This window comes from Netta rufina (assembly GCF_964035555.1).
Source record: "Netta rufina genome assembly, chromosome: 4".
NCBI lineage: Eukaryota > Metazoa > Chordata > Aves > Anseriformes > Anatidae > Netta > Netta rufina.
In genome coordinates, this window is record NC_140127.1 from 67,580,086 (window position 1) to 67,601,065 (window position 20,980).

A 20,980-nucleotide genomic window follows, 5' to 3' on the forward strand; every position below is an offset into this window, starting at 1 on the left:
CCCAGAGCTTCATCCCTTATTCTTTCTGTATAAAAATAATTCAACTTAGGCATATATTGCACTATTTTTTTCATGCCAGATAGCCCTCACACTGCATTATCTTTTCTCTTTGCTTATCTAAGATTACACTAAGGTTTTAATTTCCATGGAAAACCAGGGAATAGGGCAACAGACACACATAAGGTGTGTAGCAAGGGGATGTCTATAATATCAATAATAATCTCAGAGGCATTCACAAGGGGAAACTACACATTGGATTTGGAAATCATTTTCTCCAGTAGATTCATCATTCTCTCCTGTAGCTGTAAGCTTTGAACTTGAATGATGTTTTGTTGATCCAGAATCCTGCGCACTTCTCTACAGGTCTCTTCCATAGCTCTGCTTAACTTCTTTTGTTCTTCCAACATGGCCTCCATTAATTTTAGCTTCTTCTTTTGAAAGCTGCAGCTTTGCATTTTTCTTTTCTTGACCGGTCTTTCTTCAGTTCTGAAACAGGAATATTTGCTAGCAATTAAATTCATATTTATGGGGAGAAAAAAAAAAAAACTATGTAAGGACATAAAAGTCTGTACTACATTCTTGGTAAAGTTACACCTAAGTTCAATTTTTTTTTTTTTTAAAAAAAAAAAGGTTCTCCAATATATTCCCTTTCAGGTGCATGCCAAAACAGAAGTATTTACTACAGTATATTGCATAGTGCTATTGACTGTAAAAACATCTTTTAAAATCCCATTATTTTTAACAAGATTTTCCCCCACAGAATACCAGTACTTTGTTTTTATCTTGATGTTTCTTACATATCGAGTCTACAAGCTGTGCTGGGAGAGGGGTTTTGCCCATCTGGTCATTATATTTATTATACTTTAAACTTCAGTTCTAAAGCTGCAATAAACATTCCACCCAGAGAAAGCACTGCACTGTACTGTTTTGTGTAGTGGTAAATTACAATTCTAGTTTTTTCAAAGCATCATATCAGCAGGACTGATACTGTTACTGCATGCTAGTCTCGGAGTTTGTCCTTGCACTGAGACACAGCAGTAGCACTGACTGCTTATTTATATACTACATCATAAAACATTATAAACAACGTGAAAGTTGAGTAGGATACAGCTTGCAAGACTCCTTCATTTCTTACAGGTCACGGATGGATGACATTTCATATTTGCCTTTAGAGAAGATTGCCAATTGTAGTTCAAGATTTTTTTTATTCAAATGTATTTGTCACAAATACAAGACACTATGGGTGCTTTCTTCTCATTCTTAGGTTAACTACAAGTTCTATCAGTTAAGATAGAACCATACCTCGCTTCAAACTCCTAGCATTTTAACACATAATTCAAACACATTACAACCCCCTACCTGTAGTTTTCCCTTCATCATACTATACAGGCAAGACTTTGTATTCAACATAGTAATCAATTGTTATTTGGAGATTTAGCAAAAAAAAAAAAAAATAATAATAATAATCAAACAAATGTTCTTCTGAAATTCAAAAAGTGTATTTGTAGCCTTTGGAGAAAAACAGATTCCCAGACCCTAAGGCTGACATGTTGTTATTCCTCTAGCAAAATGTTTCTAAGCTATCTCAGGTGATACAAGTTAATACATGCTTGTCTACTTTCTACCTTTTATGTCCTTATCTGAAATCTGTAGAACCGCCACATGCAATTTGGGTCATATTTGGAGAATTTTCTCTATACTGCATCACGTTGTTTTTTTGTTTTGGAAAACAGAGAGAAACCTAGCAATAAAGACTCTGAAGATGGAAAGTTCACATGGCCATCCTAACTTGGGGTGACAGTGCAACACAGGAATTCAAAACCAGCCTGCGTGGCATGCACATCAGAACACACACATAAAATCCATTTCTCTTAATGTGTAAGGTAAGAAAGAAGCATACTGGGCTGTGAAAGAGGAAGAAAGGCAAATACAAGGCAAACATGCGAGTGAACTACACATCTGAAAAACTTTCAATTACTAATGGGTAGCTTCTTTTCTAACTTAGAGTGACAGTCCATGCATTCATTCACACCTTTTGTAACTCAAACTGGAGTCCCCAACATCAAAGTTATCTGATGGTGGGTCTCAAAGTCCCTTTACACAAACAGCAATCTCAGCTGTGTTCTGCCAAACACAGCATTCTTCCTAGGTGAAATCCAATAATTAGATAGCACAGTTGTGAGTAGCATGCCATATCAATACCGTGCAGATTTCAAGGTAACCTTGACCAAGGACATCAGCCTAGCTCTTGAGGAATGTGCTTTTACTAATGTGAAGAAGTGGAGTGAGGAAGGAGGTCACTCAGCTGTGGCAGATTTGTGTCATAATTTCCATGTAAGTTCTTATCCTGCTTGACAGGCTTTGTACAACAGTGACAGTGACATTCCGATCTCTCAGCAAGAAAAAAATAAACAACCCTAAACACCTGAAAGACTTGATGCAAATATAACAAAACAACACTCTCCCTGGCATTTAAGTGTGTAATGACCCCCAAACAGTGGAGTCTAAGAAAAGAAACAAGTGGATCAAATTAAATGCTATTAAAATCTTAGAGAAAAAAAAATAGAAATGGTTTTGAGGGAAACTGTTTCAATACTGTTTCTTGATTTTAATGTGATGTCCCTCTGTGCACAGGTAAGAAACAGCAATGATCTGTCTTTACAAATGTACATTGACATGGTGACCAAAGACCATTAGCTTTCAGATTATCCAAGTATTCAAAGTTACTTGTACAACTCAGCGGGTTTTGTCACCATTACACTGCTACACCATGGTTCTGAGGAAAGGGATAAACCACCATCTTTATGTTTGTTAATCAATTTCAAAAAGTATTCAAAGTGAACTAACCTCATATTTGATTTGGGGTATCAAATAAATGCATGTGGCTCAGCGCAAACTGCGGGCCGAGCTGATCAATAAGGTTATCACAGTCAGACAATCCAGCAAGAATGGGTCTTGGCTAACAACAAATTGTTTGCTCCCATTAATCTAAAGGCCCAAATGATTTGAATTGTGCTTCTCAAGGAGGTTGAACTGGCAGAAAAGGTCTTTGGCAGCATAAGAACAACATTAAATTTGTTATTCCAAGGTTCCCATCACTGCTTTCACATTCATAAAGAATGCATACTTTCTGGTAGCTGGAGCAACAAGCCAATCCACTTGCCAGAAAAGTCACCTTTTGAATTTTAAGTCCTCTGTGAAGAGAAGTTTATTCCTGAAACCTGATGGGTCTCTCTATTCTCTTTGCTATACAGTATTACAAAGTAGTTGTGGTAAAACTTATCCATCTGAAATGGGTAAGAGCTGGCTTCCAGAGCCACAAGAGGGCTTGTGTCTTGTCAAAACAAGCTGCAGTGAGAATGGTCCTTAATAAGGAATGAGAGGGAAAATCTGGGGCATGTAGATGGTAATGAGCTGCACTGAGTATTGCATCATCATTCTTGGTGGCTGTGACTGCCATTTCATCTTTATTTCAATCAGAACAAGAAAGAAAGACAGGGAAAGACAAAGAAAGAGAAAAACAGGAAGACATAGAATGACAGAAACAAACAAACAAACAAAGATGGAATGTTTTGGATTGAAAGATTTAAAATATACTTTATTTCTAAGAGAAGAAAAAAAAATATTTGAAGGGTTGTCCTAGAGACACAGTAATGCAGGACATTTTATGATGATTCACAAGTCCATAATAAGGACAAGATTTATAATTCTTTCTCTTGCAGAATAGCTCTTGAAAGAAAGCTCTTGAGAATAGGGTCTCCAATAAATAAATAACTAAATAAATAAAATATAAAAGGAAAGAAGGATCCAAAGAATCTAGTTTACAAGTAAAGGACACTCAGTGACGTGAAACAACATAAAATGTAGTGATTCCTGAATATTTGAATCTTGAAAAGTTTCTTCAGATACCAAGCCACCTTTCTTTAGAAGCTCTAGGTGTCCTATGTAGGGCCAGAGAGACCTCTCCAACTTTTTCTAACAGAAAGTCAAGAGGGAAGCAGGGATAGGAATACAACACATAGGGTTCAGCAGTGAGTATCCCATCAGCATCAATATCCTCAAGTAGTTTCAGCTAGGAGTATGTCTAGTTTGGTAGTCTCAAGGCACCAGCATAAGAAATGAACAATGTTTCATGTAACAAATATCAGCTGGTTGCTGATTCTCCACGTTGTATTCCTGTGCAACCAACATCTCTGTGACGATGAGAATGCAACAGATCCTGACAGCATCTTTCTACCAAAGAAGCATCATTACTCATCACCAAGCCTTGAGAGACTTCTCAAGGTAGATTTTGATCTGAAGGGAAGAGTGGTCTGGGAAATCCAGGACCTCAAATACAACTTGGTGGTACTTTTGGACTTCCAGTGTTTATGACAGAGAAGAGCTCTGGCATTAGAACCATGTTCCAAGCAGAACCTTGCAAAGCTATTTCCACACAATGGCCTAAAACAAATAGGCAGGATTCAAAGAAATTAAGAGAAGCGATGCTTTCCCTCTCATCTATAAGGATGAACAAGAAATGACAGTGTGTGTTGGGGTCCAAGAGGAACAAAGCAAAACCTCTAGGTATAACTAGGCAAGACACTTCCAGTCTCAAATGTGTGTACTGTACACCTATCTAAAATCATTTTAATTCACTGTCCAATTAAAAAGTTCCTTGATTGATTGCCTACACTCACCCAATGATGCTCATTTAAGAAATATGTGTGAATAATTAATGAAACGGGAGTTAAAACACAGAATAATCAGTCTACTACCTGTGTTACCTCCACAAAACCACAATAACAACTCTTCTTTTCTGACTACTTCATGGCGCATGAAGTACTATTGTTTTTTTATTCATAATTCATTAAGAACTAACTACTGTTTCTGACTTGGTTGTGGATTTTTGTTTGTTTTGTTGTTGGTGGAGTTTTTTTGTTTGTTTGAAGCTATGAACAAATCTGAGTAGACCACCCTACCACCTTTATGAAACAGAACTAACAATGATCTGGAACTAAATGTTAGTATTAGAGATGGCAGAAAGATCTTCACAGTTTGAGGACTGAGAATCAAAGCAATCTGGATCTTCTGGTAAACTAGGCTCATTCAAATACAGCCAAATGCATTCAGGAATTTACAAGACTCGACCTTGAAGTGTAGATAACCACCACAAAAAATGGCTCGGAGGCTGGGCAAAGCATCGTACTATGATAACAAGTCTGCATAATGAGGTAAGATGCACTATATAATGTGCATAGCCTTAAGCTCAAACTTCTTTGTAGAAGCCGCCCATTCAGATTTTAAATAACTATGGCATGATTTTAGAAAGATTAAAGGACTTGCCAAAACTGTTATTTCCTGAATTAGCATCCTTACCAAGTTTTAATGCACTTCTATTAAACAATACATATCCTGGTTAATTCTGGTTACCTATTCTTACTCTTTTCTTGTGTGTAAACCATGTGTACCAATTTATTCAATTTACTTTTTAAAAATGAAAGTATACCAGAGAAGGTATCATGGTACATGACTACATCTAGATAGAAAGCAAAAAAAATACTAAAAATATCTCAAATACACTGGAATGAAAGATAAATAGAAGTAGCATCTGAAAGTTTATCTCACTATATTCAAATTAGAAACAACATACTTGTTTAAGCAAGGGATTAATCTCTGGACCAGATTATTATAGAGGAGAGTGATTTCTCCATCTTCGAAATATATCAGATCTGGACTGGATATCTCATGAAAAATTTCCAAGAGTCAAACAAATCCCAGGAACAGAGAAGTGGAGGAGAGCAGAGACAGGGGCTTCAGAATGCAGTAGTCCTCTGCTGAAGGGAACCATACCACAGAATCCCCTCCGTAACATTCTGGGTTACACATCAGAATAACTGAATTCAAATACATCGGCAGCGTTCAACAGAAGTCAGACTAGATGGCATTGTGGTTTTATTATAGTCTATTAATCTACGGAAGTAACTTCTTTTCACCCCCATTTTCAGTTTGATAGAAATGGCAAAACTGATGAGGTCTGAACCACATTCACAATCTGCATAATTATGTTTTGTCATTATTTTAACAATGAAGAAACAAGACTATAAATTAATCCACAGGGTGAAAAAACAGTCATTTATAGCATTGTTATGAAATCTGAATTTAAAAGTTTAAGCTGCAGTACAAGACTCCATCACATCACATTATATTATCCAACAATAATTCTACCATTGTCAGATGTTTTATGGGCACTGCAGTACAATATAAGCTTTCTTAAAGCCCAAGAGCAGTGTTCATGCAATACTGCACAAATAGCAGGCATCCCATTAAAGGAAATAGGAATTCCAAATGTTTTTCCTCATCTGTGAATTGCAACAGAAATAAAAATTAATTTGATCTCACATTAATTGTATTATCACTAACTAGGAAAAACAAGTTTTTCTAAGAAGCTTTTCTAAGAAGCTCCCAGACTCCAATAAAATGTAAAGGAATCTAGCTTCAACTATTTTTAGCTTGAGAGTGTGTATGTATTGACAGAAGTGTAAATTTTGACATTTTTCTCTGTCATAAAAGCTAAATATTAAATTCAATATATATTTTTATAATGTTGTAACTTATACAGCCAAGAATCCTCCTGCTATGATCAAGGATACCATGGAAAAACAGAAAGCTCATGTTTAAAAGCTGTGTTCAAGAGTTTAAGGGAATAACAGTAAAATTTTCAGAAGCCTAAAAGTTGGCTTTAAAAAAAAAAACATACCCTTTGAGTTTTTTTCACTGATCTATTGTTGCCATAACATCATTATTTTTATTACTGGAGAAAAAAAATCCCACAGCATAAGCTTACTTTGCACACTTAACCGATCTGTGTATAGTCTGCTTCACAGACAAATAAGAACTACATAGTCATAAAATACATAGATGAAAAACACGCCAATATTTTACATATAGACATATGTGTATATTTTTTAAACTAAGTGTTTTATATAGCCATAAAATAATAAAGTTGAGAGGGAGATTGGGGATCTGAAGCATTCTTTTGATTTCAAATCCCAGTGTTGTCTTTAGAACATTTTTTGAATATGTTAGATCAACCGTGTACTGTTTAGAGTCAAGGACACTTACCAAAAAAAAAAAAAGCCAAGAGGGACCCAAATTTTGTATGCAAATTCTTTTTGCTCTTGTTGGTTATTTCAAAGTGTTTTTCACATACAGGATGACATACTAATTGCTTAAGCTGAAAATTGCTTCTCATTTCATAATTTTCCATTAGTAACTCCAAAAGAATTATCTTCCCTGTCTTACCATGGCAGCTTTAAGTGATTTTAACCCATCTGATACCATTAGCAAGTGCTGTATTTCCTTCTGGCCAAAAAAAAAAGGAGTACATATTCTTTTCTAATTCATCAGACTTAACTAAACAGGTCAAAGCTGTACAAGCTTTTCAAAACCCCCTGTGAATATTTTAATACCACTTTTCTTCCTCCCAGGTATATGTCCCATTAATATCACAAGTACCTGCAGATTTTTAATCTGGTCACGACGCTCACCTGAAATGTTATACTAATCTCTCAAGTGGTATGTACAACTCAACTTTTTTTTTTCTTTAAACACAGCTCAACATTTTTTTTCCTTAAACACAGAAGAACTGAATTTTAACTTTTGAACATGTACATATCTTGTTTTTAAATGATATGCACAGTATTCCATTGCACAAACAAATTTTATAGTAGAGAATAAGACTGTGAGAGCACAACTACATTAGCAAGTTAGGGAGCAACGTATTATGGAGGTCCTACCACAGTGACGGTCAACCTGTCCTTCCCTGCAGCTCATGAAGCCAGTTGTGTTGTCATCCTTACCGGACATCAGTAGCACTGCAGCCTGAGCTACGGCATGGACAGAGCATCATCACCTGCCATGTAGGCTTGCAGCCAGCTGAAAACCTGCCTGCACCATTAAACGCTAGATTTCAATGACCAATAGTTCCTAACTTGCCTAAGTTCAAATGTATAAATATTTTTTTTTACTAAAAAATAATAAACAAATAAAGAAAAACACACAAATGGACTAAAAAAAAAAAAAAAAAAAAAAAAAAAAACAACACTGAACCTGAAGCTGGCTAAAACACATGATAGCCTAAATTTTCCAAATCTTATCACTCTTATCACTGTGGAGAGAAGGCAGAGTAGTTTAAGTCTGCTAAGATGAAAGCCCATCTGTAAATGAAAGCATCTACATGAGAGTGGGACTCTGCAAACTGTAAGCACAATGAATGCACAGTTGTGGTTGATTAGCTTTACTTCTGAGATGGCTTGTCTACACTCTTGCAATGAGACCTGGTGTGGTGACCTCTGCCTTCCCCTCACAGCTACCCATGGTACAAAATCGATGTTGTACAGGAATTGTCCCTAACCTGAAGAAACTTAACATCTTGCAACTGAAAAAATACAACCTTAAGTTATCAAATGATAACTTATCATCAGTGATGGAGCCAGGGAACAGGAGGGGAAGGGGGGGGACACTCCGGGTGATGGCATTTGTCTTCCCAAGGAGCTGTTCACTGTTAGGCCTGCTGGTGGGCAGCAGCCAACCAGTTCCTCGGTTTGTTTGGCTTCTGCTGTCCCTGGTAAACTGCCTTAAGGTTAAGCCACAAACTCTCACACTTGGACCTTTCTGATTCTCTCCCCCAACCCACCTGTGGACAGGGAGCCAGCAGCTGGTGGTGCTCAGCTGCCTGCTGGGGCTAAACCACGACAACAGCCTAGTGAATAAAATTTGCCCCATAGCTGTGGAAAAGTAACCTCTTATCTATTAAAAAATATTATTGGAAATCAAATTATGAATTGGGGGAGCAGAAAGTTCTTGCATAAGAAGCCTGATCTTTGCAACTGCAGAGAGATCATTTATCAGGGTTATCAAACCATTACAATGATCTATGATGAAAAAAATAAATTGTTGCTTGTGAACAAAAAAGCTGCAACAGCTCAGAAATTACACGCATGATAGCCATAATATATTTTCAATTGCCAAAAGAAAGTTTTTAAAATAATCAACCATTCAAAGACCATTGCTTAAATGATTGAATGCATTTATCCTAGTTTTACTCATCCAAGAGTAAGCCTGGAAACAATAATCCAGACTTGCTGGGTTGGTTCTTCTTCCAGCATAACACCTTCTCAGTTGCATGACTGACAGATCATTTTACTGTTATAGTTAAAGGCTCACAGACTTATGGTAAGGATCTCCAGGACTGACTTTTTTGCTGCCATAAAACTGCAATCAACTCTTATCTCACACTACTCTGGACAAAAAAATGTGATTAGTAAAATCTAAAGTTTGTATCCAGTGTACAACCCTGCCTTTTGTTAAAATGCTACCTTCCAAACTACTCCAATCTTATCAAAAAAGGCAACGCGTTTGCACTCTCAAACTAGCATTTACTTTGAAAAAGTGACATTCTCAATTGTATTTAAAATGGTTGCAGTTTGGTGTCCACAGCAATATTTAGCATGCTACTTTTCTCCACTTTAACAATAGCTGAAGCCAGGGAAAGTTTGCTTACTCATACCAAAATAAAACTAGAGCAAGCCAAGAGTCATCTAAGCAGTATGCTATATCTCTTATTGCTTTCTCAGTACTGTCTTGAACATGTCTGTACTCCTATTACAAACACTCTACCTCATGTGAGCAGTGACATGCATGCTGAATTTTGGCAATATTACATGACTTTTTGCCCAGTCCTCCTACTCTCTTCCAATCTCTCATAAAGGAAGAAAGAAAATGCCCTAATTCAGCAGAAAGGCTGACACTGGGAAATATATCTCACTTGTGATTTACAAGAAAGATACAACAGCCATTAGAGGAAAATGTTCCAGGATTTCCCTTTTAGATAGTTGATCCGGGTTCATTCTCTGAAATACAAGAAAGGGGAAAAAAATTAGATACTACCTCAGCTTGTAAGAAAGTAAGCTTGACGAGCTCTCTGAATGTTCATCTTCAAAGCACTCTTCCCTTCCTTCATATGTAAACTGGTTATATGGCAAATACAGAGGTGTTGACTTAGCTGATGGAGACTGTGAGGCCTCTGTCTGTGATGTAGAAGGACCCGGTTGCTGATTTTCATGCATTTTCACATCGCTGTGGTCTGTCACTTTGGATAAAATCCTATCAATGGTTTTGTAGTAAGGCCAGTCAGGTGCAACAGTTTCACTGTCAGTCATGCATTTTAATTTCCTGCAAAAAAACGGCATAAAACATTAGAGCCTATTTTCCTTTAAAAGTAACTTTCATACAGATCTTCTATCTCAAAACATTTGTTCTGGTCATGTTTGGGAGTCGAACTGAATGTTTTTAATGAGTACAAAATCAGACACTTTTTTCTTTTAATCTCCAAGGAAGCTGTTAAGTTTCTTTTCCTAGTTTTAACCTGTGATTAAAAGACGAATTTCCTTTGGGGTTTACATGCAACACAAATAAAGGACATGACAGCTTCTAATGAAAACAGCACTGCATTGATCATGGAATATTTTTTCTTCTCCTTGCAGACTGCCAGACTAACCGATCTGACAGCAGCCCCTGGCAGTGCACTAGGACAGCCAGGGCAGGGAACACAGCACAGCCTTACCAAATTATGGTCAGCACTGGCCTTCCATGTGTTGAAAAGTATTTATTTTCCATTAGGAATATAAATGTCTATAAATATCATTCCTATTCTTTTCCTAACGTTGTCTATAAGCTCTGGCTTAGCCTTGTGAAGATTCTAGTAACAACCATAAGATGTAAATGTCTGCTCATCTGTTACAGGGTAAAGATCAGTATAGGAAGAAGTATAGGTCCATTTATGTGCACACACATATGGCAAAAAAAATAAAAAGCAGGCAGTTAATAATGCATTATAAACAGCATGCACAAAAACATTACAGTGGAAGGACTATCAGCCATGACCTTGTCCTTCACTTGCATCTTATTATGAGATCTGTCATTCAGTCCTAACACAAAGTTCACCACTAACCCATTTGGCATCTATTGTTATTCTATTTGCTTTTACTGAAAAATACAAAACTCAGGTGAACAGATGCAACTCAGAAACACTCCTTTACCCAAGCTAGCATCCCAAACTTTATTCTCATTTGCCTTTCCTGGTTAGAGTCTTGTTACTCTAAATGAAAGTGCAGCAAAGGAAGAAAACAAGAACATCAAGATCAATGACAATGACAACTGCTCCACATTTAAATGAACAACAACAAAACCAAACAAACAAACAAATCTGATTCTCTCAGCTAGGAAAAGGTTTCAATTTGCAGGAAAAAAAAAAAAAAAAAAAAAAAGATATAAAAAACTATTCCTGGACACCTGGCCCATCCCTTTTTCTTGAAGCCTTCCAGGTTTTTCCTCCTCTGAATCCATCCTGCCCACACCAATCCCCACAAAACATAGAAGTAAATAACATGTAAACATGATAAAAATGGTGCCAAACTTAAAGGTGGGAACTTAAACTTCTTCCTTTTAAACACCTCCCAGCCCAGGGTAAGGGGAAATCCACTAGTGAGGAAAAAAGGCAGAAATATTTGCGTAGATTTTGAAGCTATTTAAAGATTCTTCTTTTTTTCTTGTCCTTGCAAGGGCTGATGAGCTTTGCCAGCTATTTGGGAAGGCACATTATAGCCCTGCATAGCAAAACCTCCACAGCTGACTGTATTTTTATGCCCTATATGAATTCAAAATTTTAATTTCATACATGTTTCACAACCTGCTGCTGCAATTTCATAGTCAGAGAATATCTAGTACAAACTACAAATACATCTATATCCATCAAGCACAGACATAAAATAGCTAAATTCAGGGCAGACAGCAACCATCACTTGATATTGATTATTTTTACTTTAATTGCTTAGGCTATTCACATGAAGAGCAAATCAATTATACCACTATGAGCTAGTAGCCAGGTCTGCATTTCACATTTGTTTGTCCATGTTGTGAAACCTTCAATATATTCAAACAATTTATTTTAAAACGTTACCATCCTCAACTGTTCATTGCAATGCATTCACCATGTTCTGTCATCCCACGGGCAAGACAGAAGAAAGCCATGCACGAGCATTTCTCTGCCATGTCAGAACAAAGTCCAGCAAGCTGCATTAAGACCTCACCAGACATGGTTTGAGCCTTCAGAACTGCAAAACAACATGGCAAAAAGGATAAGAAATGCTCAGCCATGGTATTCCGCCAGCTTTGCTCTTGGAGCAGACAGCTGACTTGTGTTTAGCCTCGTGTCAGTAAGGTCCCCCATGTCCTCATCTGCAGAGCTGCTGCCCAGCCTGTCTCTGCAGGGGACTCATCCATCCCAGGGGAAGGATTTTGCTTTTGTCCTTGTTGAGTTTCACGAGGTCCATGTCAGCCCATTTCTCCAGTTTATCTAGGAGCTTCTGAAGGGTAGCGTTGCCCTTTCTTGTGAGGGCTGTACCCTGCAGTTTGATCATTTGCAAAACCACATTCCAATATATGCTCCTTCAGGCCATTAAATAGGACATTTTCTGGCATAGCCCCTGGTGGTCCTCTACCTAGAATGAGCCTCTTGGTAGAATACAAGTCATTAACCACCGCACTTTGAGCCCAGTGATCCAGTCAGATTGTCATCCAGCTAGTAGTCCATCCATTTGGAGTATACAATGGCAGACAAAAGGGCCAGCTGTACTGGGTGCATTAGACAGGGCACTGCCAGCCAGTCGAGGGAAGGGATTGTCCTGATGTGGCATCACCTCAAGTGCTGTGTGCAGTTTAAGACCACCAGTATAAGAAGGATACAAACTATCGGAAAGCATCCACCCAAAGGAGGGCTAGAAAGATGGTGAAGAGTCTAGAAGGCAAGACATATGAGGAGCAGCTGAGGTCCCTTGGTGTGTTCAGCCCAGAGCAGAGCAGGCTGAGGGGAGGCCTCATGGCGGCCTGCAGCTCCTTCACGAGGGGAGCGGAGGGGCAGGCGCTGAGCTCTGCTCTCGGGACAGCGACAGGACCCGAGGGAACAGCATGGAGCTGGGACAGGGGAGGGTCAGGCTGGGGGTTAGGGAAAGGTTCTGCACCCAGAGGGTGGTCGGGCACTGGGACAGGCTCCCCAGGGCAGTGGTCACAGCACCAAGCCTGATGGAGTTCAAGAAGCATTTGGACAACACTGTCAGACATCGGGTTTGATTTTGGGTTGGTTGTGTGTGGAGACAGGAGTTGGACTAGATGAGATGATCCTCATGGGTCCCTTCTAAATCAGGATATTCTGAATTCTATGATCCCAGCTTGGATACAAGGACAATCTTGGAGACTGTGTCAAAAGACTTACTCCTGTCAAGCTAAGCAATATCCGTTGCTCTACTCTCATCCACAGATCTAGTCATTTAATCAGAGAAGGCAAGCAACTCAGCCAGATACAATTCACTCTGAGTAAATCCATTCTGGCTATTTCCAGTCACCACATTCTCCTTCATGTGACCATACGCTGCTTCCAAGATGACTTGCTCTGTGATCATCCCAGGAGTTGAGGGGAAGCTGATCAATTGTAAATTCCTCTTGCCCTTGCTGAAGATGGGTTCAACAGCAGGTTCTTCATTCACCAAGGACCTCCCTCAATCTTCATAAATTTTCAGAGATGATCCCTGACTCAATAGTTTTTTCTACTAGTTGTATTTCCACTGCTCCTTGAACCCTGTTCCAGGCACAAGAGCCTGGGAGACCTGGGCAGTGAGGACCCAGACAGAGGGTACTGAGCATCCTCAGCCTTAACACAGGCATCTGTGGTCAGTAAATAACCCACCCCTTTCAGCAGCAGGTCCACATCTTCCATGTTTATCCTTTCACCGCTAATAAAGTAGTAGAAATGTAGCAGTAAGCAACTTTTATTAAGAGAATATTTGGTCTAAACCCCAAATTAAGACAGCTCCATGTAGGATTATCTTATTATTAATTAGAGTGCCCTGATGACCATTCTGAATACAATACATTTCAAGTATTAATTTATCACTAGAATGGCACTAAAAATAGTCTTCTGTTACATTATTATATCATCCTGAGCTAAATGCTGTCTTCTTTACTTTAGCAAAAGTTTTCAGGAGCAGGTATTTTCCCAAGTAGGCCAATACCTTGGTTTTTATGTTGGAGGTCAGCTGTGCACCTAGACCCCATTTTTGCTAACACTCTCATGATGTTGAAGGAAGAGCTGTAGTTTATCATCTGCCCCTACAACTCTAGGGTTGGAGATGCATAAAACTAGATATTTCTATGGCTCCGAATGCATTGTATGGGTAGAAATTCTTCCACTTCTGACTACCTACCATAGCTCTGGGCTAAAATAAATAAATAAGTGATCACCACCAGGAGATTGGCAGGGGAATTTTGTTAGCTTAAAAGCAACACCAGCAGCAACCATATACCTGTATGGAGTTTGGATCATTCTTAAAAAAAATAAATGATTACATAGATGGAGAGATGATAAGATAATGAAAAAGGGAGTGTCTACTTTCAAAAAGAACTAGGAATGCTACAGGTGGAGGACAACAGTGAGAACATTCACTGCTACAGTAGTGATGTTTTAGCTTTCTGGTAAAAAACAAATAGATAGCTTTGCAATATTAAATTTCAGGATTCACTGATTATTTTAAAATAAACAAGGAAACCTAGAGAAACAGTTGAGAGTTTCTGCCTGCATTAATGTAACTAAAACCCCAGCAGAACTGAAGTCTAAGGCAAAGATGAGTTTACTGCTCTCAGTCAGTAATTACCATAAATCATCACAGCAGGTCTCAGTTGCATCTAAAACGTAAATTTGTTTTTCTCTTTGTTTTGTTTTTGTGTTGGTTTGTTATGTGTTTTTTTGCTTTTGCTTTTTTAATGAAAAATGAAGAAGCCAGAATGAAACAGGACAAGAGTAAGGTTGGGATGCAAGAGTTCAGAAATGAGAAAGGAAGAAAAGCCAAACATTCAACTCTTTGAAAATATATACTGGGCAAATCACTGCTTGAGTGAGTGAGCCAGACAGAAAAATTAGGTAGGAAACGGGGGTAAGTGAGAAAGTCAACAGAGCTTGCAAAATAAATTCCTGCTGAGTTTATCTAGACCTGTCACTGTTTCACAAGGCTCTATTAAAATCCAACTGAGAGCAGAAGCAACTGAGAGCTCTCTCCAAAAACTCAGGCTTCAAAGTCAAGTTTCCAGTGGACAAGTATCTGAAGTATGAAAAACAGTGTCGCTCAGTTAATCTAAAAGGTGGTTGCACATCTTATCACAGGGAAGTGAATAAATTAATGTTTTTTGAAGTCCTATTGCCAAAATGAACGGTCTGAGACACCAGCTGAGTAATTTGTGCTGCCATTGACCTTTCTTCAGACTTTATTCTCTGTGCCTATTACCAACCTTCTAAAATAAAATTATTATATTATATTCTAGAGAGTTTTTAAAAATCATTATATCATCAGTTAAAAAAAAAAAATCATGTAATCTATAACTTGCCTTTTTTCTTCTTTTCTCTTTGCTCAACACAATATTGCTTTTTTATTATTATTACAGTATTTGATATTACTACTTGCCTTAAGGAATGGATATAAGATTCATCTCCTGGGGTTTCTGAGAAAAGCTTTCAAAATAAATAATAAATAACAACTGTTCATGAACCAATCAACGGGGAGGGAAAGAAAGATGTATGAAAGTACAGTACTTAAGTTGTGCATCTGCTATGAATTATTAAAATTAAAGAGAAAGCTGGTAAAATATTCAAATTTAACTTTCTGCAGTAATTTGGATGCACTTATATTTCATCATTTGCTGTAGCAGAGGTCAAATATTCCACTTGCTTAATGTCATAGAGTATAGCAATGAATTACACGAGCAACAATGTTTAATTGCTATCATGTACACATGAAAATAAAAAATTAGACTAATCTTTTATTCAAATCATGAGACTGATTTAAATTTACCAATCATTAACATTAATTGACTGTGATTCAAATAAAATAGAAACAGCTGCATCCTGTTTCCTAGGCTTTGCAGAGGGTGATGTTTTTGAAAATAATAAATTTGCACTCCCTGTTCTTATTTTTAAACATCAGAGGGAATCAGTCAAAACTGAGGACCACTGTGCTAGCTTTGCAAGCCCTATTTTATTTTTAAAAGCCAGTGCATATTATGCCAGTAGCAATATTACAATGTATGTAGTAAATTAATATCACTATATTAGCAGAGACAGGAAAGTGCCTTCTTTCATAAGGGCTAATTACGGGGTTATGTGTGCTGGCTGCCCCAAGTATTCTACCAACCTAAAAAACTGAACTACAAGAGATGACATACTAATCTCAGCAAAACTTTTGATACCCAGCAAATCAGAAAGATAACTTTGAATTGCAGCAGGTTTGACTCAGCTTTTCATTCTTCCACCAGAGATAAATAGGGATGTTCATGCAGCTCGTTACCCATGTGTCTTTAAAACCAAACTTTAAAAACCTGGTGGCTGGTCTATCCACAGCAAAAATTTCAGGTTCCAGTTCAATTCCTAAATGCAGAATCTTACCCAAATGCACCTGCAACAAATTTTTTCCTTCCACCTGTGCAAAACTTTCCACTCAGACAAGTTGAGTAATTTCCACAGTAGATTAAATCGCCCTTTAACATAGCAAAACTGCAGTAGGAATTACTTCAGGATATGGTATATTTTTCCCTGAATAGTTTCTTGCAAATGCTCTTGGACCACGGTAATGAAAAGGAATACAGGAGCTGCTCCCAGATCATCATCCCGCTGCCTCACTTCTGACCAAAGTCAGTACTAAATACTTCAAAAACATGTTGATGGACAGGATTTTTGGGTGACATAATGATATTTCCTTCCTTTTCCATTGACTGCTAGTAATATCCTGAAACCCACTGTCTTTTATGACTCTAATTTGAAGACAAACAATGTCTGTATTTTTATTTAATAAATCTAATCTTTAGTAAGAATAATAATAATAAAACAACCTACCACTCTTGGTCTCAGTGATTTTCAGTGGTAATGAGTTCCACATGCTTATTATGCAGTGTAATACAAATTTATATGACTTGAACTAGTTTTACATTTCTTGCCTTGCAATTTCAACAAATAGCTTCTTGTGTTATGGCAAAAGGAATACCTGCTTTACATTCTCAAAAATAGGGCAGTATGTTTTCATGCACCTCTAGAACTCCTCCAATTTCTTTGCTTTCTTTTCCAAGCGAGTCACAGAGTTTTCCATTTTTCTCAATAAAGAAAGCTTTCCACATCTTATCCTAATCATGTTTTCTAAACATCTTCTCATTCTCTTGTCACCTTGTTGAAATATAGGGCAGTCTGAAATAAACATGAGAATTCAAGGAGGAAATAATGACATAAAATAGATTTATATAAAGGCATTTTAACATTTTTACAATGTTTTTACAGCAGATGTGGAGGAATGGGATATGATCATCCTAAAATTGCTTTTGTGACAGAAGCTCACATGCACTGAACTACACCTGAACTAACTTTATCTGGCAGCACAGCATTCCACATAGGATCAAAAAATGTACCCACAAACCCGGGTGAACACCTGGGCTACTAGCCCAGCCTGAGCTCCAGGCCACCATAACCACGAACAAATTTGCATTAGCTGCAGCAACTGCAGTAACTGCTGGATAAGAAATGCACCTCCCCGTCTATTTATATGTTTGTCTGACTTCGACTTCTTCTGCACCATGAGTAATAGCTTTCATTGGGCAATATAAGCAAAACAATATAGAATTGGATCTCAAAATGTTATGGGATCCTCAGATAGGAAAGCATATTATAAATGTGCTCGCCATTATAAATGTGTTCCTTATAAATGTGTTTACTATTTTAGATCCTTTAATATTTCAGATCATTAATATTTTTTTCAAGAGATGTTCCAGGATGTGACATGCCAGCAGCAACACTTACCACTGAACTTCATTAACTGAACTAGGAAAAATATCCAAGTACTGCTTTTCCTTTTATAGCAAATATATACATATATGTGTATATGTTTATGTATATGTGCATGTGTATATATCATAGTTTGTAGGACAAAAAAAATATTTTCCTTTATGAAATCATGGCTCACCACTAAATAACACTATTACCTGATTAAATATTCTAATCTGGTTAATATCTGACTATTAAAGTAGAGACCATAGCACCTTTGTGACACTACAGAGTTGGGTAAAAAGTAAGAGATCCTGAAGGAGTGGGAAGAAATAATCGCTTGGGTGCAGAACACCCCCTCAGCCCTGCCACTGGTGCTCACATGTCACACTTGATATATCTACGTAATCATTACAAAATATTGTCCCAAAATAGATCATTTTATCCACTTTCAGGATTTTCTTTTGAGCTTTATGCCACAGTGCAGCAGTGATGCATGGAAATACACTAAGGTAAAGTATCTTCAAGTATCCTCCAGGCACCAAAATGTGGATTAAAACTCAGATGCTTCAAAGCAAAGCCAGCAGTCAGTGGCAACTAACACATCATTTAGTTTCATCACGTTTCCTATCCTCACATGCCAACAAAAAGCCTCCAGAAAACTATGAATTCTAAGTCATAGTTTGTATTTGTCCCTATTCTTTCTATCACCTCAACTTGAAAGCAAAGCACACAAGCGTGCTTTGGATGGGAACAAACAATCAGGAAGATGCATTTCAAATCCACGAGTACAAAATGAAACAGCACAGTGATAGTGCAAGGCAGTTTTCTAACTCTCATAAATTTGCATCTTAATCAAGCAAGGAGCTGCAATGCACTGCACTGCACTATAGAAAAGCAGCATGACAACATGCAACAGAAACAATCTCTGAAGTTCACAGAAGCATTATAAGAATTTTTTAAAAGTGCTATGTTTCCACATGCACACGCAGACTATGGTCATGGGTGATTTTATTTCTTCCCTTCCCCCACTGCAACTTTAAAGCAAAAACATTAATTAGGAAAACTGAGACAGTCTGACTGATGACAACATTGAAAATTTAGAACAAAGGCTGACAGAAATAACCTATTACACTTGGCAATTATGGCACTTAAATATTTTGCGGTGTTGCTAGACACCTGTAAAATCTTGGTGCTGTGAGATGTATTTCTCAGCAGGGAGGACTGCAGATTTAGCAGACTAAGCAAAGGCCTGGTAGCCAACAACTCTCAACTTCTAATTCTTCATCTGAGTGTGAATTGCTGGGTGATGCAGGGCAAAAATTTATCTTACTTCCAGCTTTCTCATTTACAGTCTGGGTGGAAAAAAAAAAAAACTGCAAGGACTGCAACAGGGTTAGTGAAACATTTTGGAGACATTTGCTGCAAAACATGGATTTAGTGTTATGGAAAATGATGTTAAAGATTACGCTTGTGGATCTTACAAATGTAGACGAAGGACATTCAAAGTTAAGGGGTTTACAGGATTTTCCCTAGTTTTCTACATGATGAGCAGTCTCTGCATTAAATACAAGAGGGCTGCCTCAGAGAAAAGCAAGCAGTTTTAACATGGTTGCCTGCTGTAATAACCTTTTTTATTATTAATACGAGCTTTGAGGAGAGATTAAATAAAAGAGTCACATATTTGATTTTCTTGCATTACAAGCACATAGCTAAAATCACCACTCAGGATTTCCAATACAAGGCAGTTTGTGCCTCACAGAGATAAGAAAGAAAAAAAGAAAAAAAGAAAAAAAAAAATTAAAAAGGAGAGAGAGATGCAAATATTCCTGTTTCGTTTTAATTTCTTTTTCTCTAGGAAAAAAAAAAAAAAAAAGCGTATCGCGTTTTTAAAGGCAACTTCCCCTCCTGAGTGACACTGCCTGCTCTTTATCATCTCCTTGTAGCCACCTCTGCCCTCCCCCCAACTCTTTGGGAGCGGTATTGACAGTGCACATCGATTCCCTCGCTGCAGATATGATCGTTCTTTCGCTGGTGCTGCTTATAATTATAGCAATGTGTGCCACTCGGCAAGAAGGCATTCAATTATTCTTGGCCCCGTGAAGTGTAACCCTTCAACTCACAGTAACAAAATCCAGGAGCTTCATTCCCCCAAAACATTATTTCATATTTAAAAAAAAAAAAAAAAAGAAAGAAAAAAAAAAGAAAACTTTGCCTTGCAATGCCGATCCTCACTGGCCACTTCAAACTGCAGGAGTTTCCCTGCAAGGAGCTGCTGCCAAGCTCACACAATCGGTCCCCTCAGCAAAGAGAAAAAAAAAAATCTGTTTTCCCACTAAATGCATTTCTATCCCTCTACACCATAACAATGCTAGTTAATTATAAAGAAACAAAGTTGTCCCGGAGTTTGAAATGAAATGGGGGAAAAATTAACAATGACGTAACAGCACTGGCAAGAGAGAATTTTAAAAGCGATATGAACAATCTTTAATCTTTTATCTACAGATTTCCTGAAGGATACTTCCTTCTGAAAAGCAAACACCACTGCGTTGCCCCTGCTAAAATCTCTTAAAATAAAAAGAATTAACTGAAGCTTACCTGTACTGGAATGTCATATTTGTAATTTTTATCTTTATTTCCTCTCCGTGGCGAATTTCTCCAGTCATTTCAAAGAGTTTGTTAGCCATTTTCTCATAAACTTTGGCATTCCTTTTAGTTTGTTTCAGTTCATCAAAAAATTCTTCCCAGACCAGCATTAAACCTCTCATTTCTGCATCAGTCCAGTTTCTGGCCCTTCTGTGTTTCTCAGTCTGAGAAGAGACAATGTAACTGGGAATTTCTGCTGCAGCCATTGCTGACTGACCTAAAAGGGTTTTAAAAGAGGACACTTAATATAGATTGAGTTTTTAGCTTAGGTTTTTGTAGTGCAAGACATGCATATGTGGATAAAGAATTTGAATGACAACAGAACATATGAAACCTTTTTGCAACAGCTTGAAGCTTGAGTGCACAAAATGGGGCCTACATCTGACAGGCAGGAATTTAGTTAAAAGCTTTTAAACAGAGAAACGTCATTTTGATGTCACGTTT

The 20,980-nt window shown here is 37.6% G+C and overlaps 1 protein-coding gene across 1 annotated transcript; it reads right to left on the minus strand.

Moving 5' to 3' along the window:
- Positions 1-245: 245 nt before the first annotated feature.
- Positions 246-20,753, minus strand: MSANTD1 (Myb/SANT DNA binding domain containing 1; the record flags this gene model as incomplete). The annotated part of the gene is made up of 3 exons (XM_084286668.1): positions 20,489-20,753; positions 9,931-10,215; positions 246-486 (listed from the first exon to the last, which is right to left on the minus strand). Exons 1-3 carry the CDS (start codon positions 20,740-20,742, stop codon positions 246-248), a joined length of 780 nt encoding a protein of 259 aa, XP_084142794.1. The 5' UTR covers positions 20,743-20,753.
- Positions 20,754-20,980: the final 227 nt, after the last annotated feature.